We start from the raw sequence: 23,666 nt of genomic DNA on the forward strand, positions 1-23,666 counted from the left end.
TTTCAATGATTTTTAAAATTCGTGCATTGCACGAATCTATATAGTGTAAACACTATTACATAAAAACATGTTGTGTAACTTCTATAGTTTTATCATAATCAAAATTATATGGAGATTTGGAAAGTAGGGAATTATCATAACTTAGCGAAGAAGTATAAGAGTCAGAGCCCACATTTGTGACTTATGACATGCACAAATTGGAAACTTGATTATTTGCTTTTATGATATCAAACCAAATCATTCATTCATTCATTCAACAGTACAATACTCAACATCAAGCTCCTTTCAAGAACAAAAGGTAAAGAGAGTTTTCAAAAAGATAAAGCTCTCTTGTAACAAAAAAGTTAGATAACACAATTATAAGTGTCTGAAAACTTACATAACCTGAAAATTCACTACTTATTATTTAATGAAACAAAGTTTCTAATAATTACTTGGTATTAAGAAAGGAACACAAAGCTAAGTAAGCAATTACAAATTGATAACCTTAGTAAGAGGTTTTTTATTTATTTATTATTTTTTGTAGTTTACAATTATTGTTTTTATATTTATTAATTTATGTTTTTATGGACCTTTACCGAGTGAATCAAAAGTTTCATTTAATGTCACCACCACTTATCTAAATCAAACCATCAATTTACCAACGAAGTACGTGGTCTCTATGAACAAAACTAAAGTATAATCGGTTTTTATTTTGCAAAAAAAAAAATTATTGCACCAATTAACAAGTAAATTTGTAATAAATTTCCGACTTAATATTAAATCATTTTGAGAAATATATTGAATACTTAGTCATAAGACTCATGACACCCAAAACTCACAAATATAACATGTGTTGGTTGGTGATACAACAATAATAGTGATAAAATTGTGCATATATCTGTTAAAAAATTCTCATTTTTAATCACTAGTAAATTAGTATTACAAGAATGAAATTTTATATAAAAAAAATACATATTTTGAGAACACTGAGGGTCGGTTCTCTTCAGCTTAATTTCAGTTTAGTTCAGTTCAGCTTAGCTCCAATCAGTTCAGTTCAATTCAATTTCTAATTTTCTTCTCTCATAAATAATTCATTTCATTTCAGTTCTGTTCAACTTTAATCTAATCAGTTCAGTTCAGTTCAGTTCAGTTCCTAATTTCATTCTCTTATAAATAATTCATTTCATTTCAATTCTGCTCAACTCTAATCTAATCAGTCCAGTTCAATAAATCAAAACATACCCTAATTTAATTTTAATATCTCATGCTAAATTACATACAAATTCATCTCCATACTAGGTACTGTGATACCGTCTACCGAAGGTGGCCGAAAGAATAGCAAAACCCTTAAACTAATACCTTCATTTACTATGCTTGATGATTGCAAACTGTACTTAAATGCGTAAAGCAGTGATTAATAGACAAATCAAAATCAAAACCAAAAACCTCATTGAGTATTCATACCATAAATCCTGTAATAAAGCAAGAACACAAAACCCCAAAAAGAACATACCACTCACCCAAAAAATCAAATATACCATCCCAAATTATAAAGAACACCCCAGAAAAATAAATAAATAAAAACTTTTACTCTTTATTAGTCCCACTTTAAACCCCACCAAAAAAAACCCAACCATAAATTGAAACATACCCAACAAATTTTTTCAAAAATCCCAAGAAAATGACTAAAATGGGTACCAAAATTTCAATCTTACAACCCCAAATTCTCTCATCTCTTCTCTTTTTCTCTCTCTTCCCCTGTTTTTCCTCTGCTTCAAATGACTACACAAAATTGGTATACAAAGGATGTGCAGACCAAAAATTTCCAGACCCATCTCAATCATACACTCAATCTCTAAAAACCCTTTTCAATTCACTCATTCCTCAATCAGAAAAATCAAATTTCAGCAAAACAACAGCAGGAGATGACACAGAATCCGCCATTTTTGGGCTATACCAATGCAGGGGAGACCTAAATTCAGTTGATTGTTACAATTGTGTAAGCCAATTCCCAAAATTAGCAAGTAAATACTGCGGTAGCAGGTCAATTGCAGCAAGAATTCAGCTAATTGGGTGTTACATGAGGTATGAAATTGTTGGGTTTAAGCAAGTATCAAGCACTGAATTGCTGTATAAATACTGCAAGAAAGGCGATATCGGAAGCGGTGTCGGGTTCGAAGGGAGTAGAGATAGCGCGTTTGAGGAGGTGGAGAGTGGGGTGGTCAATGGTGGTGGGTTTAAGGCGGCGAGTTTTGAGTCAGTGTATGTGTTAGGTCAATGTGAAGGTGATTTGGTTGGGAGTGAATGTGGAGAATGTGTAAAAACAGGGTTAGAAAGAGTGAAAGCAGAGTGTGGTGATGCTGTTTCTGGTCAAGTGTATTTGAATCAGTGTTATATCAGTTATACCTACTATCCTAATGGGGTGGATGGTGAGAAGGCTTCTTCACCAGGTAACTTATTGCTCTCTTTATATAGAATGACCGACACACTCAAACTTTGCACACACATGAATGCACTAGATTGACCTTATTTTTTAAAAATGTTATATTATGAACATTAATATTTATCTAACTCAATGATAAAATATATTAGGGTTGGGTTTTCTACATTGTACCCTTCTAAATTCTAAGTTCTACAAGGTGCCCTTGAGTTTTTGGGTTTTTCTACATGGTACCCTTGAGTTGTAAATTAAATGACTCTAACTTAATTTGACTCAAACCGATACCATCTAAATGATCTATTTACCACTTCTATATTTATATTAGATGGAGGAATCACCAATCTTCATTATTCGCTATTTAGTGGAACTTTTATATGATCATTTGAGATGGAAGGTAAGAACTTTATTTTGCTCATACTTTAACTAAAAGAGCTTGTTTTAGAGGGACTCAAGTTGTTAATTTTTTTTTTTTTTTGCAATAAACATGTTAGTTGTGTATTTGATGGTGCTAAATAAGTCGTTTAGGTGGTGTGGGTTTGAGTCAAATTAATTTAGAGCCATTTATATTACTACTCAAGGGTACCATATAGAACAATCTAAAAACTCAAGAGTATAATGTAAAATAAACTAATAACTCAAGGTCACCTTGTAGAAATCTGAATTTAGAAGGGTACAAGGTAGAAAACTCAAAAATTCAAGGGTACCATGTAGAAAAACCCAATATATTATTATCATGTTAATAAAAAAACTATAGTAAAAGTCAATATATGAATTTTCTATTAAAAAAAAAAAAAAAAAAAAAAAAAGTGAATAATATGAAAAGTGAAAAAAAAGAGTTCAATGTATCACTTGGACGGAGGGAGTAATTTTACTACTCGAAATGTGCAGTTTCTAACAAGCTCCAGTTCCAATTTTAAGTACCCTGGTTTTTTTTGTTACCCCTGCTAATAGGGATGTCAGTGGGGCGGGTCAAGTAGGAGACCCGCCCCATCCCCGCCCCAGTGGGGCGGGGATGGGTCTCGGTTTGGCGGGTGGTGGGGCAGGGATGGGGATAAAAACCATACCCGCCATGGGTGATGGGGCGGGGGTGGATTTTAAGTTGTACCCGCCCCATCCCCGCCCCGCCCCACTTCATACCCGCCCCATCCCCACCTCATACCCACATCTATATATCTTTTAAAGCAAAATTGCATACTTTTATACTATTTATAAAATAATTACGTGAAATACAATATTAATTATAATACTTTGTATGACACTTATATTATAACACAAAAATGTGTGTAGAATATTTTATTTTATAATTCGTATTAATTATGTAAGATTATTTATTTGAGATACGGAGATTAGGTGGATTTTGGGTGGGGATTAGGCGGGTCTTTGGTGGGGATAAGGTGGGGATGGATATCCAAGTGGGGGTAGGGCGGGGATGGTTTTGGAGTTGTACCCGGTGGGGCGGGGATGGGGATGAAAATTGGACCCGCCGCGGGGATGGGGATGGGGATGGGGATGAATATATTAGGTGGGGATGGGGATGGGAAGGCCAACATCCGCCCCGCCCCGCCCCATTGACATCCCTACCTGCTAACAGCCTAACAATAGACTGTTACAGAGTATTCCATTAGAATATACCTTTCCTGTAACTCTCACTTTCAGTACGAGTTATTTTGCCCCACTTGATTTTTCACGATTATTATTATTATTATTATTATTATTATTTGACAAACACGATTTGGAAAATACGTAGTTGATTATATTATCTCTTAATTTCTTATAAATCGATGGGAATTTATGATCAAAGTTTTTAGAACTTGATTTAATTATATATGTGCAAATAAATAAGGATGTGAGGGTCATGTTACTCGTGTAGTTGTATCACCTATATAGTTGTATTGTATGTCAATTGTTTTAGGGTACGGTGCTTGGAAAGTTGGCACGTACTAGTATTAATTTAGAACATCTTTAAAAAAAAAAAGAAAAAAAATATATAAAAGTAGAAATGCATATTTGAATAAGGATATTGCTAACGAACGCCCCCGGGCGTTGGATAAGCATTTGAAATATTGTCTAAAATAGTATTAATTTGAGAAATCGCGACAAAATCACGCGTTGATAGGTGTAATTAATGTTCATTTAATTTAATCTTTCTACTTTTAGCTAGCTTATCCAACGCCCCCGGAACGTTCGTTAGCTTTTGCCTTCGAATTAATACACCACTAATGGACTAAAAGAGAAAGTGATTGGTAGGTTTGTATACAAAAATTAAGATAAAGATTTTAGATATGTGTCATGGGATTGGACTTAAATGTGCACGAGTGATGATGTACTCCATAATAATTTTTTATGTATAAAGTTGTGAACTTGTGATAATACGAAGAATATTGATTGGAGTTTAAGGATTTAGAGGTGTATCATAAGATAACAAGTTAATCTCAAATATATTTGTTTCTCAATTAATAACTTGACTTATTAATATGGACTTCTGATATTAAGTCATTAATTCATTATAGAAGTGTTTTCGGAGATTTATAACATCACTTTTTTTTCATTTTCAACTATCAATATTTGGTCTTTGGACAATCTAAAATTTGAAAACATTATTTTGGAACTAAATTTATGCTTAATATTCATTCAATTTCATTTCTATAATGAGATGGTTCGATAATTAGAGAGAATAATCACACATGTATTCATCATCTTCATTATCATTTTTCATTTCCAATTACTACTGTATTTATGTAGTTAAATTTTAAAAACTTTGACCAACGTTTTACAATATGTACATTAGTACATAAGAAAAAACATTATCATACGTGAGCCTTCATAAGCAAGAAGATCTTAAAGAATGGATAGAATTGATGATTCAATTTTTTTTAAAAATAATGCATGTTTGAGTTGGGTGGGGGAGCGGGAGGAACATACTTTAAGATGCAAAAAAGTGAAGAGCATAATCGTAGGTTCCAATTGTATATTTGTATACAAGTACTTGTCTTTGATATGGAGAAAGGAGGATCCATTATACATCTAACTTAATTAGGATAATCTATCCATTGCAATAAAATAATTATAGCCGTTGAGTATATCTTGGTGTCATAGTCCTAATTTTGAGTGCCTTTTCCAACTTTTAATTTCAGATATTTTTGTTGGGAAATTGGTTTTGTGTGGTTGATTAGGATTTAAGCAATCCCAAGATCTTGAAAACTTTTTAATGAAAATATAAACTTTTAAGTAAAAAAAAAATGTCTATCTATGCCTGCAAAATAATAGAGTAATCGTTATAACAACGACGAATGGAGTAATTCTTATAACACAGCGGAAAAACTCTATAATAAGTAGTCAGACGGAGTGACTAGCCATATATAAAAATTATGTTAGCCTATAAGGTTATAATTGTTGAGCAATTAATATTTGATATTCAATTAAACTAAGACTTAAGCCAATTTGAGTATGTTGACCTAAAAAAATCCGACCTCTCACTTTTTTGTAGATGTATTTTTCTTTGATCACCAATTAATGTGCGTAAATATTTTCAGGGACAAGGCACGGCACAGCAAAAACAGTGGCCATAGTGCTGGGAGGTACAGCAGCAGCAGGTTTTGTGGTTGTTATTCTGCTGTTTACCAAATCTGTGTTGAAGAAAAAATCTACCAAATATCATCATTATGGTGGATGATCGTATTAATATAATTTTTTATGTATATAGACCATTAATTTTGCCTAGTGTGCCGTAGTTCTGCAAATTTCAGATGAAGATATAAAGATAAACATTAACTTTTTGGAAAAATTTCCCAAAATTATCTGATATTATCAATCAATTATCCCGAAGTTTTCTAGTCTAACATGTGCAAACTGGATTAAAAGTAACAGCTAATTAAAGAGATTTGATTGTACATGATGCATACAATTAAAGGTATATAATAGTTCTGCAAAGTTGTCTTAGTACAAGTGATGCATTAGAAAAAAAGTTAAAAAAAAAAACAGAGAGAGTATCTTTATAGTTTAAACCATTATATGCAATCCAAAGGACCAGGAAGGCAGGCAATCAATCATCACGCTTCTCACATTCAAGCATACAGGCACCCACGGAAGGTGCCTTCAAAAAAGCCGACGCAGTAAGGCAGTGGCGGTGATCAAGTTAAATGCATAATTAGAGGCACTTGCACATTATTTCGATCATTCTTCCAAAAATCACTAACAGTTATTGCATCAAAATTTGACAATTATCAATTTCGCAATTAGTATAGAGCTCTGCATTAAAAACAAAAATAGAAACAATACAAGCGATAGTCACACACTGTTCTGCTAACCTACTCATCCTAGCCTAGAAAATACTGAGAATACCCAAAAAAAAAAAAAAAAAAAAAAAAAAAAGGAACTGGCATGTCCTTTCTACACTCTTGTACTCCTTAAATTGTAAAATTTGACATCATTCACAAGATATCCTAATCCTACCCTCCCAAAAAGAACATCTTCTCCCATGTGTCAGTGTCACCAGCGGTGAGAGCAACAGAAAAATGGTGCCTCACAGCAAAATATGCTGAAACCAGTGGGACGATAAAGCAGCCGGACACATACAAATCACAAGAGAATTAACCAGACCATCTCAATAATAAGTACCATAATATGCTTGGGGAACAGCACCAGGTTGAGCTGGGGCTGGGGCTGGGGCTGCAGCTACTGGTGCCACATATGGTTGTTGAGGGTAAGCCTGCTAAGAAAAACATCAATTCACATAGTTGAGATATGCTTGCTACAAGTAGATATACAGCAGGGTTGAATATAACAGCAAATATCAAATTCAGATTTCAGTCATTCATCATCAACAAAATTCTCTACTAGACATTACAATCTCTCATATACCTGTGCTGGATAAGTTGATGGGTAGGCACCATATGCAGCAGTTTGAGGTGCTGTTGCAGGCACTGGTTGAGGGGCATAGCTGTTACCATAGTATCCACTATATGCAGCCTAACAAAAAAATTCAAAGAACCATATTATTATGTATAAAAAACACTCATGTCTAGCTTAGCTTGTGAGCAGAGACATACCTGTTGGGGGTAGGTAGAGTTATATGGTTGTCCTGCAGTCTGAGCAGCTTGTGGCCATGGTTGAGCTTGCGTTCCATAACCTGCTGCCCATTGAGTTTGAGCAGCTGGATATGTTGCTGGGGCTGTTGAGGGAACACCAGAGTATGATTTTGCAAGCTTTGCTTTGTCTGAAGTTAAAAAATCATCAGCATTACGCTTTCTTGACTCTGATGGTCTTCTATGGCGCAAGAACAGCTTAGAATGCCGATCTTTAGCCTTCTTTAAGGATTGTACATCACCAAATAGATCCAGAAACTGCAAATTTACACAATACAACATCAAATATTGACTGCGACTTAATTGAAATTTTGACATAGCCAAAAAATCCAGTTCCAGAATAAACTCCATCAGGTCACCCTAACAAAGGAATTCTTTTCATTGTGTATCTCCATAATTCGATAGTCACAGTGGACATTGAAACTAAAAAAATTGAGTGCAGTATAGAGCATGAAGTTCCTAGTCTTCCTACTACAATGATTTGAGGATATGGAATGTACATAATCTTTATCCTCATCACCTCTTGGTAACTAAGGGGGCATACTATTTAGTGATTAACACACCTAAAAATATATTCAATTCCTTTTCAACTTAATAAGACCATCAATTAGCACATCTCATAGGCAGGAACCATCCCTTGTTATGTACATTATTTTAAAAAGTGGTACAAGCTGTCTGCAATCCAGTTTTTCTCCTTATCTAAGAGAGGACAACCTAGCAGAAGAGTGTACTTATTAAAGTACTGATTGATTCACACCTAAAAAATAAATTCAACTCCCCCCCTTCATATGAGAATTGATTTAAAATTTAGAACATGTTAGTAAAAATTTAAAACATGCGAGTAAAAATTTAGAATATGTGACTCAAATTAAAATTTTGAACATATGAGTAATGATTTAGAACATTTGTGTGAGTAATATATTTAAAACATCTGATTTAAGAATTAGAACAAGTGATTAAAAGTTTATAAATTTTGATTTATGAAATTTTAAACATATGAGTAAATTATGAACATATGAATAAAAATTTAGAACAAACTGATATAGAATATAGAAAGTGTGAGTAAAGAATTTAGAACATATGAGTAAAAAAACAGAACATACGCTTCAAAATCTAGAGAATATAATTAAAAATCTTAGAACACACGTTTCAAAATTTAGAACATATAATTTAAAATTTTAGAACAAGTTATTTAAAATTTATGACACCAAACTAAACTAATTTATGGGTTAGAACATGTGATTACTAAATTAGAACATTTGATTTAATTTAGAACACCTAAGGAAAAGTTTAGAACATCAGATTTAAAATTTAGAACATAAAGAGTGTTCTTACATACGAAAAATTCTCACATAAGAAAAAATCTCACGAGAGCCTTTCCCTATATATATATATATATATATATATATATATATATATATATATATATATATATATAAGCCTATCTGCACTCCAGTTATTCTCTTAATCTCCTTTTTAAAGAGAGGACAACCTTATTTTCTAGCAATAACAGGTAATTTTCCAATAATAACCCCCCAACAGACCACTGAGATGTACAATGACTGCTCAGTCATTTCGCTCTTCAGATTCTTCAAGGCAAGAACGACCATAAATAGTTTGAGGGAGTGGGAAAAGAGGGTGGTATTAGTCAATTCTAATAATAGATAACTCCCAAAAAAAAAAAAAAAAAAAATCTTAATCCAATCAGAAAAGGGAGGTGGGGGAGGGGATTGGTAAGTGGGACACCAGGCAAACAGAAGTCTATATCTATACAAATACAGCTTTGGTCACTTCAGCTAAAAATAGAAATAATGAAGAAAAAAAAAACTCATTATTTTTCAAAAAATAATATAACTAGTAGTTACCTCCATATATATGCTTGATAATTCTTCTTTTTCAAGTATAATAGCAGCATCAGAACTATCAGGCGCTGGAGCCAGGTACTTATCAACCAAAGAATCCATATAATCAATTTGTTTTGGGAGTGACTGGATAGATTCCAAATGTATTAATGCCTGCATGATGGAAACAACTTTCATAAGAATCCTTCTTTTCCTGTCTCAACTTCAGTCTGGACAGCAAGAATATCTCTTCTTTAAAAATAATTTATGGCATTTAAGACTGGTGAGTTTATGAAATCTTTTTATATGTATCCTTAGAGCATTCCCATTAGTGAGGAGAATTTTGCTCATGAGCAAAATTCATGAGGAAAATTGCATAATTTGCTTTCCCACCAATGAGCATTACAAAATATGCTCATGAGCATATTGAAATTTGCTCATCCTATGAGCAAAACTGATAGTGAACAGTGATATAGTGGGGCCCACAGCAAGCACTAACGTCAATTTTTTTTTTACTTTTCGCACCCTCAAAACGACGAGTTTTGGGGTTTGGTCTGAACAACCATCCTCCAAAACGCGTCGTTTTGAAGGCAGCAAAGCAAAAAAAAAATTGCAATTAACGGCTGACAGGGCGCGTCAGTCCAGCCAATAGGAAGCTGACACGCGTCCCTGTCAGCCTTGTCCTCCAATCAAAAAATTCAACTGTTTAGCAACGGTAATAAAATGAAAACGGTAATTTGACCGTTTTATAATTATTAAAAAAAAAAAAAAAATTCACCAACGGTTATATTTTTTTTTTCTCTACAAATAGAGATCCATTTTGACATATTTTGGTATAATTTCAAAAATCACAAAAACACCCAATATTACACTTAATCACATTTCTAGTGATATTTATGTTATAATTTCTAATATAAAGTTGAGAAAGGTTATTTTTTTTTTTGGTTTATTATTTTTAATTACAGTTTTTAGTACTTTAATTTTTTTCAAAACGTTATTATAATGATATTTTAAGTAGCAATATTTTTTTTTGTTTAAAAAAGCCAAAAAACTCTTTATTATTTTCACTCCCAAGTTTAGTTTGATTCAATTTTCATTTTCTACTATTACTGTTTATTTTTTAGTATAACTACTTTTTTTCTCAACAAAAAAAAAAAAAAATTATTTTATTACTTTTTGTAGCACTAGAAATTATTTAAAACGTTATTAACGTTATTCCATTTTAATTTAGGTGTGCCTCTTAAGTAATTAATGTTGTTTATTATACAATATAATGGATCCAAACAACCCTAATTACAATCAACTTGCTCAACATTTTTCTGATTTAGGTGATGATTTCATTAGTAGTCCAAATTTTCAATTATTCCTAGGAAGATTAGGCAACCCTTCTTCTCAAAATTCCGTTCATCAACCAACACCTCTCCTCAGATTCCCAACAATGAAAACACTTTTTTTGAGCAACAAACTCCTCCCGTTACCGAAGGGAGCAACTCTGAGTACGATCTCAGCCAAGAAGAAGCTGTTCCGGAGACACCACAGTACCCTCCACCACCTCCAAGGATTCCGACCAATCAACCACTTGCCAAAGCGAGTCGCATTTGGTCGGTTGCTGAGGATGAAGCTCTAATTGGGTTCTATCTAGAACTAAGTGATGATGCGCTTCGTGGTACGAGCCAAAAGGCATCCGAACTATGGCGAAAAGTTCATGCAGCTTACTGTAAACTACAAGCTGAGAAACCGCATATTCTCCCGCCAAGACCTTTGAAGAGTTTGGAGACACATTGGAGAAGAATGGCAGCTGATTTGCTACAGTGGACTAATTGCTATGAGGAGGCGGGCAAACTCCCTGAAAGCGGAAGTGGTTACAACGAAGCCGATCGAATTAAACACGCTTCCAAGTTGTTTTATATCTCCTCTAATCCACAACATAATTTTGCATTTTCACATGGAGTGGAAATGGTTAATAAAGATCCGAAGTGGAGGACTAAACTAAGATGGGGTCTGTCAAAGGAGGAAAGAAAGGGTTGCGGTGCCGATGATGAGGAAGATAGCAGTGGAAGTGGGAAAAGGTCTAGGGCGGAGAGTGAGAATGAAATCCGTACTGATGGATTTATGTCCGGAGGATTACCACGACCAGACGGTGTCAAAAAAACGAAGGCTAAGCGTAAGGGCAAAGCAGTTGCTTCCGAAAGTGCAATATTGAGCATTAGTGAGCAGATAAAAGCGTGTACTGAGGTTAGAGAAAGGGAGGCGAATTTACGACAACAACGGTTGGAACTTGATAGAGAAAAGGAAAAGAGGAAGCAAAAACAAGTTGAGTTAGCAGAGAAGAAGATGAATTTTGATATGCTTCAATCACTTTTAGCAAGGACAACACCGCTGACTCCAGCTGAAGAGGCCCACAAGGACGAGTTACTTCAACTAGTCTACGGTAGAAATTGACTGTATTTCCTTAAGTAGTTTATTTTTAATTAGTTGTATTATTTGGTTAGATTTGTTTAATTAGTTTATCTTTTATTAGCTTATCTTTATGTTGTTCACTTTCAATTAGTTTATTAGTAGTTGTATTCCGAATTTAGATTTGTTTAATTATTTTATCTTTAATTAGTATATCTTTATTTTGTTCAATTTTTATGAGTTGTATTCATGTCCCTTGTCTTATTAGACATTGAGTAGTCATATGTATTTGATGTCAGTTGTATAAATGTATTTTGAATAGTCAAGATTCTTTTCTGTCTTACTATCTTAAGTGTCATTGAATTGTCAATCATGTTTCCTCAGTCATTGAGTTGTCAATCATGTTTCATCAGTCATGGAATTGTCATTCATTAATTGGACTTGTCACTGAGTTTTCATGCTTATAAATGATAGTTATACCATCTTAAGCAAATATAATCCAACTCCTCAAAAAATATTGCAAACACTCAAGTAACCAGCAAACACAATGTTTTCCATTAGCTCAACCTCCAGCTCGTCTGATTCTGATCAATACGTTGAATTTGATCATTTAGTTGACGAATTTGTCACAACCCATCTACCAACTTTGTTATATAACAACCAAACACAACACCAACCCGTATCCGATGTTGAATGTGTTCCAGAGCGTAGAGGGGATACGGATAGAAGAGATAGGGAAAAGGGGCATGTTCAATTATTTAATGATTACTTTGCAAGTAATCCAGTTTATAGCGACAAACAATTCCGGCGTAGATTTCGAATGCAACGACCTTTGTTTTGTAGGATTATGAACAAGGTTGTCGAAGGGGATCAATTCTTCCAGCAGCGTAGGAATGCAGCTGGAAGGCTTGGTTTATCACCGTTGCAGAAATGCACCGCTGCGATTAGAATGTTGGCGTACGGTACATGTCCAGATGCGGTGGATGAGTATCTGCGCATTGGCGAAACTACCTCCAGATTGGCTTTGCAACATTTTTGTGAAGGGGTTATTACACATTTTGAAGCTGAATATCTCAGAAGTCCCACCGACGAAGATTTAAGGAGAATCTTGCATCAAAATGAAATGCGAGGTTTTCCCGGTATGATAGGTAGCATTGACTGCATGCATTGGGAGTGGAAGAATTGTCCTATGGCTTGGAAAGCGCAATACGCAGGCCGTAATAAAAATGCAACCCTCATTCTAGAGGCCGTTGCAGATCAAGATTTATGGATTTGGCATGCATTCTTTGGGATCCCGGGATCTTGTAATGATCTTAATGTCCTTTACCGATCTCCGGTCTTTGATGATGTTCTTCATGGTCGGGCACCTCCAATTCATTTCACCGTGAACGACCATGAGTACAACTTGGGCTATTACTTAGCAGATGGCATTTACCCAAAATGGGCTACTTTTATTCAAGGTATAACACTTCCACAACTTCAAAAGGAAAAATTATTTGCTGATAAACAAGCTGCAGCTCGGAAGGACGTTGAACGGGCTTTTGGGGTTTTACAGGCTCGGTTTGCCGTTCTACGACAACCCTCCCTTGCGTTTAACGAAGACATATTGTGTGACATAATGAAAGCTTGTATCATTATGCACAACATGATTGTCGAAGATGAACGACACAACTATGCTCGGGCCGAAGTTTTAAGAAGGTACTATGAACAAGATCGCCCGCAAATTACAAGACCCACTACAAGTGCTACAGTTAACAATAACGAGCCTTTTGAATTCAATGTTGGCCGACCGCCAAACGTTGATTTCGACACGTACGTCCACAGAAGAATGTCACTACGTGACAGAGACACTCATGTTCAATTAAAAGCGGATTTAGTGGAACACATTTGGCAAAAATATGGCTCTATTAATGAGTAAAAAAAATAAATTTGTCGTAAGATTACAATTTAATAGAGTATTAATCGTACGTTTAAAATCTAGGTTCGTTATTGGTTTGTAGTATTAAATGTATTCGTACGCTAATTAAATTTTATGTTGTATTACATTTATAATTAATTAGCGATTAAATTTCAATATTTTGAATGAATATTTAATAATTGTATTAAATTAAATAAAAGTATAATTGTAATTAGTACCCATAAATATTAATTTAACCAAAACATATTAAATATTAATAGGGTGATGTGTAAGAGAGAGAGATATTGGTGGGGTATATGAAAAAGTAGGAGAGAGATTGATGAGCATTTTTTTTTTGCTCACTAGTGGGATAGATTTTGCTCACTAAAAATGCTCATGAGCAAATTTAGTTGGGAAGAGAGAGAAAGTGGGTAGAGAGAGAATGAGGAGAATTTTTTTTGCTCACTAGTGAGAATGCTCTTATAGGTGTCTGAACAGCAGGATATTTCCAAATATCAATAAAATGTACCTCCAAAATTGGCTTTGACAATTGGACATGATCAAGAGCTCCAACAAGAATATCTCGAGCTTTTTCTGCATTTCCATAAACCTACCAAATAAGGCAAGATAAAGACACTGTTAGCTCATTAAGAACTTTAAGATAGCACAGATATTAGAACACGACACAGCATTACCTCATTATATACCTAACAGCAACTTCAGAAAATAAATGAGATTATCAGGAAAGTTGCCCTACTGAGGTTCTAACAGTACTAACAGAGTAGACATTGTCTCCAAATAAGAGTTGAAATTTAAGGCTGCATGCAATTCTATATTTGATACTCCTCAACCATACTGTTGGGACTAGTGTGATGTTTTATTTTTATTCGATTCAGGTATTACAATTTCTAGTAAATAAATATAGGAGATGCTGTTCAGAACTTCACACAGATATACTCGTATAAACAATCACAATTGAGAATCTGATGTCAGGTTAATGTTGATCTTAAGTAACATTACATATTTCTAGGAGCTTGTAGAATTATATGATTGTAATCTAATATGCTGATTATGATGGCCAACAATCTTATGAGAGATCACAATCCAAACTACCCTGCAAAAGAAATAATACATGTGCAACCATTTCAGGAAAACAAGAAATAGTTTACAAGCACCCAGAGCCAAAGTCAGATTGTTGGCAAACAGATGTGTATTTCACAAGAAGCACAAAACCTAAACAGTACATGTCATTCTACAATACAAACAGATGCAAATCAAATTGTTGTTTATGACGACTACAACCAATTTGTTGAACCACAAGTCCCAAAAACTCCAATATGGCCGTAAATAATAGAACCACATAACTATGTAACATTGATACAAAATTAAGCCAGCACGAATTTTAAGACAATGTGAAACCTACCAGATAAACAAACCGAGAATACTGAGCAAATAGCATTGGTAAGGATTGAGAATGTTCTTTTCCTTTCTCAATGGCAATAGCTTGTTCGTATAATGAGAAAGCGTCTTCCATATTTCCCTGATGATTCGAAGAAATCAATGGTAAGAGAGCATCTATATAATGAGCAATGATTATAAGAATATAAGCTAAACACCTTCAAAAAATATATACCAGCCTCCGCTCCATGTTGGCATGTTCAATGGTGGCCTCCAAAAGCCCAGGAGAGATCTCAGTGTGCACAAGATGATAGGCACCACGAGCTCCAGGAACATCACCACGTTGCTCTTTAATGCGAGCAGCAAAAAGGTGAATCTCAGGTTGCCTCTGAACAAATTAACACATTCCAAAAAAAAAAAAAAAAACCACTTAGCATCTACAAGTAAAAAGGCATCAATGATACTTTGTATAACTTATTCCTTAAAAAACAAGTCTATGTGGTCATACATTATTTGAATATATGACAAAAATTGGAGTACAGAGATGAACTATAGATTAATTAATGACCAAATCAAGCAAATTAAAGAAACAATAGAATCAGCCATTTATTCTCACTTTTCGAACAATCCTTTACTTCACTCAAATTACAAAAAGTATGACAGCTGTGATGCAGATCTAGCTTTTCATTTTAACTACTGATTTCAGTAAACATAAACATTATATCTGACTAGATCTGTCAATTTTCGACCCGATCTGCAAACCCGACCTGAACCCCACCTGTTTTTGGGGTCTTGAACTCTTAAACAAAGTTTTTTGATCCGTAACCCGATTTAATCCATAAATTTGCGGGTCAACCCAACCCAAACCCAACTCATTAACCCGATTTTATGGTTTTTTTTTTCCATAAATACATTTATTTGAAAATTAATACATTAGTTTATAAATTAAGTTTGATTATCTGTCCACCTACCTGACATTCATTTCATCTCTTCCTCATTTATCTATCTCATATAAGTCTTGCTTAAATCCACACCAATCACGTCCTACACCAATTATTGACCAACACTAATTGCATTCATATAACCCACATCACCGTCATACCGTTGATTGACCAATGCACTGATAATTGTCAAGAGATACTATAGTCCACATATATATATTTATATTGGTCTCTTCTTAAATTTTGGGATGTATAAATAGTTTATTTTTTATTATCATTTTTTATTAGTTAGGAATTGATGTGCTTTGGTGAAATGGTGACGATTTAAATTATGTAGTATGTAATGGCTAAAAATAATATGGTGAAAATGTGCGATTAAAAAATTGGAAGAAAAAAAAAAAGCAAAATGAGTTTTAAAAATCAGAATTTTTTTAAAATAAGCTAAATTTTTTTTTAATAAAAGTTGTTCAAGACCCATTGGGTTGACCCGAACCCCAAACTTTGGGTTAGGGTTGGGCATTTCTTGACCCGTGACCCAAAGGGACCGACCTGAACCCAACTTGACTGACCCGATTGACAGGTCTGTATCTGACAAACTAACACAAGAACTACCAGCTCACAACCCTCACACAACCTCTCTTTTTGTCTCCTGACACTATAAGCTCTGTATGCCTACCTATCTTTTGACACTTAATATTATGGACAGAGCACTAACAGTCATATCTATAAACCAAACTTATCTACAATGACCATGCTAGCATAAACGTCTGCGAATTGAGATAATCATCTATAAAGAGAGAACTTGTCCGAAAATCAAAATGACTGTGAACTTCAAGGCTAAGTATGTATGATTAACATCAATACAATGAATAAGCACTAGGCTATGCATAGGATTTAAATGAACAACCACAAACAAAATCTATTACCTTCACAAAAACTTGGGTAGCACGAGCAAGTGCATTATCAGCAAGATCAATGCTTCCACTTCCTTCCATAAACATTATGTATCGTATCCAAAACTCGGGATAATTAGCACATGCTACAAGGCATCTTTCATATAGCTTGAAGATCTGACTTGCAAAATAGCAACACATCAGACATTGCAACATACAACAAACATATCCAAAGTACAGACAATAAAAGGGAAAATATAGAATCAAGAAAGAGATGCGCATAAGGAATACTCCATTGGTGGGAATAAGGAGGCCCCTCAATATCAAAGGAGGGACCCTCCATGCCTGACAGATACATGGTTAGGACAAGAAGATACCTGCATTCATATAACATTGGAATTTTTTAAAAACACGAAATCTTATTAGACAACACATCATGAACCCAGAACATCGACTCACAATGAAGGTTTGAAGTACTTAGCCTTATAGAAACCATATCGAATGCCCAGGCTTTAGTCTCAGTACAATTTCCCGTTTTAATAGTTGCTTCATCAACCGGTTTAGCCAAAAATGCATACGGTGCAGCAGATATTACTTAACTGTAAGTCAATATATAACAAGGAGGACAACTAAAGATCTAGTAAATTTAGGAAACAAGATATGATCACACAAAACAAATCCAGTTACCTTGTTGACATCCCCTTCTACTTCAATGAAATCCAGATAGTTATGCCAATTTTCTAGTTCTGCATCATTCAAGGGCCGTACATGAAAGTATGGCCTTCTAATAGCTGTTTCAAAACCAATGATCTTAGAATCGGCCTCCTTAGCTTTCTTATATATCTCTTCTCTAATTGCAATATACATCTCCAACTCTTCAGCTTCAGTTAATCCAGAACTTACAGGTTTAGAAGATTCTTCCATTGTATCAGGATTAACATCCTTGTCAGATTCTTGAACATCAATATCTGAACTGGCAGTAGCGGCAGCAGCAGCTGCTGCTTCTTCAGGAGTTCTAAGCTCTGCCAGAGGTCGGCTGCCAGCTAACTCCTTGAAACTGTGATTCAGAAAAGTAAACAAAAAGGCTTAATCATACAAGCAATTACTGCTCGAATACATGAAATAACATTACCATTTAACACAATCGAACAAGCCAGATTATAAAGCACCACACATAACAGAGTCAAAAACTGAATTTCTTCGATGCACCAGTCACCAGGATTGTAATTCTGCTTATACAGCACTCTAGAGGATGACATAGCCTAGAAAAGCTTAATTTTAGAGGGGAGTACCCATGAAAAGCAAGATAGAAAATTACAAACCACTCTGCTCAAATAAGTAAAGAAATAAGGTTTGCAGAAGCCTATGAAAAGCAAGATAGGAAGTTGCAAGCCACTCTGCTCAAATACGGATAGAAATAAGGTTTGCACAAGGCAAGGGGATTTGGTGAATGTAAAGATAGCTATGGGAGGAGATGTGCCTATTTTCATGACTAGCCTGCATGCCTTAAGGTTTTAACCAAGCCCAGTAGCTATGTGGTAGTGCCACATATTCCGAAAGTGCGTCCCAAGTATGACCTACACCCAAATACCTACAACCACCATGCCTTATGTGCCTAAACTAGATTACCTAATTTTCATACTTTGACATGCTGGGCCATGTGGAGCTTTTGCAACAAAAAATTGGCTGCATAGTCAGGCTTGAGTTGCCAGCACACATTCCTTTCATGTGCCCATGTCGTGCCTCGGCCACATGCCTTCTTTAAATCAAAAACATAAAACCCCCAGCTTTGATTGCACAAAGAGACTAGCAGCAACAAACAAAAGTTCACATGTATACACAGATTGAAAAAATCTACTTTAAGAAAAGGTAGTGATTGTTTACAAAGTTTTTAGTAAATCTAGTTTGCCCCAATAATGCCCTTGTCAAAGTTTTTTTCTCTTACATTTTTGTTCATTTAGTTATACAATTGGAGCAAATAACTATGTAATTCAACAACTTTATAATACCAAATAGGGCCTATTTGTTTCATGTTATTTTATCTTATATCAAATAAAAATAAGTATTTTTATAAAATTTCAGACAAAATTTTGAGTACTTAATACAAAGTATAATTAAAGATAAGTAAAGATAAAATAATATAAGTTCGGACAAAAATCAAATAAACCAAACAAAGCCTGAGTAGATATTTGGCAAGAGGAGAACTTGCTTTCAATTTATGAACGGATTGCTAGTTCATAGTCTCTGTAATAAATGGCGGTAAGTGATTTCTGTGGTGTACTTGCGGCCATTTGTTCACTTTCAAGCACTAATACATCAAATCTGGCAGGAAACATAAAGCCAACTATCCATGTACTGAAAGCTTTCATTTCTCAATTTTCTAACTTGGGTTCAAGAAATCTCACAGATCATTACAAGTTTACAACAAAAACAGCCTAAAGAATAGAACTTGGAGAGGATGCTAAAGCCTCAAAGTTCACTGAGCAAACCAATCATATCTTTCCAAATAAAAAAATCACTACCTTAAAATTTATAATTGTCAAGAGGACATGGGAACTAACCTTGAAAAATAGCGATCTAACTGTTGATTGGGATTCTCCAATATCCTCGTATATATTGATGCAAGATGTGCCCATTGCTGCTGTGTATATTCATATTCTATATACTTATCCCAGAGAGGGTAAGATAGGTAATCTGTCCCAACATATGCCAATGCTCGCTCGAACAGCCTACAACAAAAAGGAGAGCATGATGGGCATATAAACTTAAAATAAAGAAAACCATTGTCTACAAAAGTCTATTTTTTGGGAAAACAGCCCAAATGTTTAGGACGATGGTGAAAGCACTTAAGACCACAGGACACTTCCAAAGAGCTCAAATATGCTGAATTTACCTTCCTGTAAAAAAACTACTTCTCTGATATGGAGGTCATCTTATCTTAGCCATTTAATGCACGAGATCTCCCCAGCAGCATCTTGAAAATCGATGCTCCTCAAATAGTCAAAGTTAACCAGAACGATATTTTTTTAACTAATTGGATTACAAGATGACAGGAAATGTATTTGGGAGGGAGATCCAGGGCATAAGAGTACATATTAAAATGCAAAACACATTGCTATGAGTTTGCAAGTCAGAACTATAAAGATCTGAGGTGAAACTCCCAAAACCTTTCCACGGTACACGTAAGAGTTCGCTGTCGCAGCCACACCAAAATGGGGTTAGAGAGCAGAAAGGACCATGTCCACAATCAGAAATCCAAGCACTCAAGAGGGCCTATGCAATGACACAAACCACTAAATGGGAAATTACCTTCTAACAGTGTCAGGGTCTCCATATGTCGTAATTGTGAACGCACAATAATGCAGCCAGATATCAACAGAATATGTCACCCCTTGAACAGCTCGTTCATACACCTCCACGACTTTGTTAATATCTCCAAATCGCGCTTCATGATCAGCATACTTCTTCCAATAACCATAACACAAGGGAAACTCTGCAAGAAAAGCATCATACACTTTTCTTATTTTTAAGATATTATCCTGCAGATTAAAACCAGAAGGCAATGTTAATATATAAGTCAAAACTATCTAATTATGGAGCAACCACATTCTGTATGAATATATATCATACATCAAACACTACCAAGAATAAAAAAAAATGGGGTATTGATAGGCTGATGGCAATACAACATGGACTTGCTGCTAAAAAAATGCCCCTTTATCCCCTTGCACTTAAACTAACCCAATGTGCAAAAGATGTCTAAACAACTTAGCTCTCAGTCTTTGAATATCACATTGCTATCATGGAAATACGCTTTTAAGATGTAACCACTGCATATACTAAAACATTTACTAACACTCTATCTGTCATCAGCAAATTAAAGATTTCCTACCAATATCCATAATAGAGAACCCTACAACAAAAGAATGTGATAATATGCTAGAGACCTTGCCATCAATAACAGTCTACAAGCTTCACTTATGCCAATCCCCTTCTAGAAAGATTTTTTCTCAAATATATCTATCTGGATACAGAAAAAAATTGATCCAGTCCCCTTGATTATAAAAATATGCTTTCTTATTACTCTGTGTACCACTCAATTGTAACTTGTATACAGGTTTTCAAGTTACGCCATGAACAACAGAGAGCAACATGATACATTCAACTGATTTTTTTTTTTTGGATGAAAGAAAAACATAACAAAAAAATCCGTACAAATCCACTGAGAAAAGCAACATATAATACCTGTGCCACCCTTTCTGTTTCTTCAATTAATGACGTCCATACATTGAAATCTAAAGAATTGGTTTTGACTATGCTCCATAAACGTTCTTCTTCGGCAGATAAAGCTAGAACAAAAATAAAGAGTAACATATTAGCCAATCGCAAAAAGGAAAAAGGAAAACAAAATAAGCTACTCTGTGCTACAGAAAATCCAAGATATTTATAGTGCAACAGCAGCATGATCCAATCTTCCAAATCATTGATTTAATTAGTGTTTGCAAATAACTTCATGGAAATGAATAGGCAACTTCCTGAATCGACACATACATAAGCTGTGAAACATTTCCTCAACAGAGAATGCTGAAATTAAAAAACATACCTGAACCATCCTCAAACTGTTGTTCAACTGTTGTTGCTTCCACATCATGGGAGCCAGCAGCATTTCCATTTGAAAGACCATCAACCACCCCATTAGCACTTGCATCATAAACAGCTGCCTGGTTTGGTTCCATGGAAGTGCTTTCACCAGCTACAGAAGTCGGGTTCCCATCTTCTCCAATAGAAGGCTTCGAAGTTGGATCAACTTCTGAATTCATAGCATCTAAATTAGCACTTGCCTCCGCTAAACCTTCAGCGCTCATAGGGATTGCAGCATCATCAGGATCACTTAACTTAACATCCATAGGATCACTGGAAGGATAAATATTCGTCGTATCACTCATAACAGTTGGTGGTTGAGCAACAACTGCTTCACTGTCACCCATGCTTGATATTAGAATAAGTCAACTTAAGTTATACTGCAAGGACAACAAAAACATCCTTCTTTTACACCAATAATACAAAATTCAGCATCTAACCATGAAAATGTCAAAGTCGAACAATGGGTCAAAATCATCAACTAAATCTAATGTATATAGAATATGCAGTCAGACTCATCCCTGAGCCAGGGCAGGAGGGAGAAATCTATAGTTTTCATATATCTGTCCTAACTTACAATCAAAGGGTTCTTAACACATTAACAACCATTAAATTGAACTCAGTAATCATATTAAATTCTTTGCGCTTAAGAATACGAATAATAACACAAATTCTGGCCATAAACTTTCAATTACCGTACCCAATAGTTCAATAATCCACCTTACACAAACTCTAAATTGAATTTATTCAACAATTAACACTAGATAGTGAAATAGGTACATTTATGATTAGATAATTAAAAAAAAGTTAACAATAGTTCAATAATCCACGAACCCTAAATCAACTACACTGACAATTAACAACGATTAACATTAGGTTGTGAAGTTAATATTGGATGATTAAAAATATTAATCCATATTAAAAACAACAAAATTTCTGGCTATTATCTTCCAATAATCGTAACCAATAGTTTAATAATCCACTTTAGAAAAACGCTAAATTGAATTAAATCAACAAGTAACACTAGATAGTGAAATACTTCGTAGATATTCATGATTAACAATAATTTTTTAAAAAAATTACCAATAGTTCAACAATTCAATAACCCTAAATCAACTACACTGACAATTAACACTAAATTGTGAGGTTAATATTCGACGATTAAAAAGGGCAAAAAAAATCACAATAGTTCAATAATCAATACACTTTTTAAAAACCCTAAATAGACTATACTGAGAATTAAAGCAACGAAAGTATGAAACTAAACCCTAGATTGCGAAATCGATTTTCGATTATTAATAGAAACTGACCTCAGAAGCTGTTTGAATGGAGGAGAAAAAGCTCGGAAGCGCCGCTTCAATGGAGAATTGAGAGTATGGTAGATTCGAGAACACAATGAAGAGGAAACGTTAGCTGTTCTGTATTTTCTGCGCGTATTGCGAACGGCTGCTCAATGTACTACTTTAGGTTTTATCTGACTTGAGTTCGTAAACTAAGTTAGGAATGACATGTGCGGTGTAATACGTAGTGTAGTACATATCTTAAAGATACTCCAAGTCCAAAATATAATGAACCCGTAAAAAAGAAAATATTTACAAAAATAATCTTACGTTAGAGATGTCAATTAGGTAGGTTAAGGGCCAATTGACGAAATTGGTAAATAAAAAAGACCCCTAGCGACAATTTGGTAAAAAAACTTAATCCGACGATAATTTGGTAAAAAACCTAACCATATGCGACAATTTGGTAAAAATAATAAACTCCGGCGACATTTAGACCAAAAATTCTATTTTTTCCGACAAACTCTTTAAAAACTATAATTTAATTTGTTTTTGTGATTTTAAATTTATTTTTCCTTTTATAAATTTTGAATACCTATGACATTTCTTTTTCATTTTGCAAAATCTTGATACCAAATTTATTTCCTACCCCTTTTTAAAAACATTTCGTTAATAGGAAGTATGAAACTTAAGTGAAAATTGATACTAAACATGTAATTTCTTGAAATTGTTATTTCTATAAAAAAAAAAAAAAAAAGGATTGATAAATAACCACGAAAAACGAACTAAATTAAGTGTTCACGAGTAATTTGTTGGAAATTTTTGTATTTTTTGGGTAAAATGTCGCCTGAGATAATTTTATTTACCAAATT

At 34.4% G+C, this 23,666-nt stretch overlaps 2 protein-coding genes across 4 annotated transcripts; one reads left to right on the top strand and one right to left on the bottom strand.

The window, feature by feature from the left end:
• Window positions 1-1,577: 1,577 nt before the first annotated feature.
• On the top strand, window positions 1,578-6,244 carry LOC145624141 (plasmodesmata-located protein 2-like). The gene is made up of 2 exons (XM_081677104.1): window positions 1,578-2,432; window positions 5,956-6,244. Exons 1-2 carry the CDS (start codon window positions 1,664-1,666, stop codon window positions 6,093-6,095), a joined length of 909 nt encoding a protein of 302 aa, XP_081533230.1. The 5' UTR covers window positions 1,578-1,663; the 3' UTR covers window positions 6,096-6,244.
• A 405-nt stretch (window positions 6,245-6,649) lies between these two features.
• On the bottom strand, window positions 6,650-23,055 carry LOC145624140 (pre-mRNA-processing factor 39-1-like). Of its 3 annotated transcripts, none has more exons than XM_081677103.1 (14): window positions 22,825-23,055; window positions 21,477-21,850; window positions 21,119-21,222; window positions 20,183-20,412; window positions 19,435-19,602; window positions 17,561-17,930; window positions 16,907-17,050; window positions 15,275-15,427; window positions 15,065-15,181; window positions 14,171-14,251; window positions 9,372-9,521; window positions 7,471-7,764; window positions 7,283-7,390; window positions 6,650-7,133 (listed from the first exon to the last, which is right to left on the bottom strand). In XM_081677103.1, the coding sequence occupies exons 2-14, from the start codon at window positions 21,817-21,819 to the stop codon at window positions 7,026-7,028; spliced, it is 2,370 nt and encodes a 789-aa protein (XP_081533229.1). In that variant the 5' UTR covers window positions 21,820-21,850; window positions 22,825-23,055; the 3' UTR covers window positions 6,650-7,025. The 3 variants fall into 3 exon arrangements, with proteins under 3 accessions (XP_081533229.1, XP_081533226.1, XP_081533227.1); XM_081677100.1 differs by having other exon boundaries at window positions 21,477-21,894; XM_081677101.1 differs by having other exon boundaries at window positions 6,650-7,130; window positions 21,477-21,894; window positions 22,825-23,054.
• Between the last annotated feature and the right edge of the window lie 611 nt (window positions 23,056-23,666).

Source organism: Chenopodium album, chromosome 3, assembly GCF_948465745.1.
Source record: "Chenopodium album chromosome 3, dcCheAlbu1.1, whole genome shotgun sequence".
Lineage (NCBI taxonomy): Eukaryota > Viridiplantae > Streptophyta > Magnoliopsida > Caryophyllales > Amaranthaceae > Chenopodium > Chenopodium album.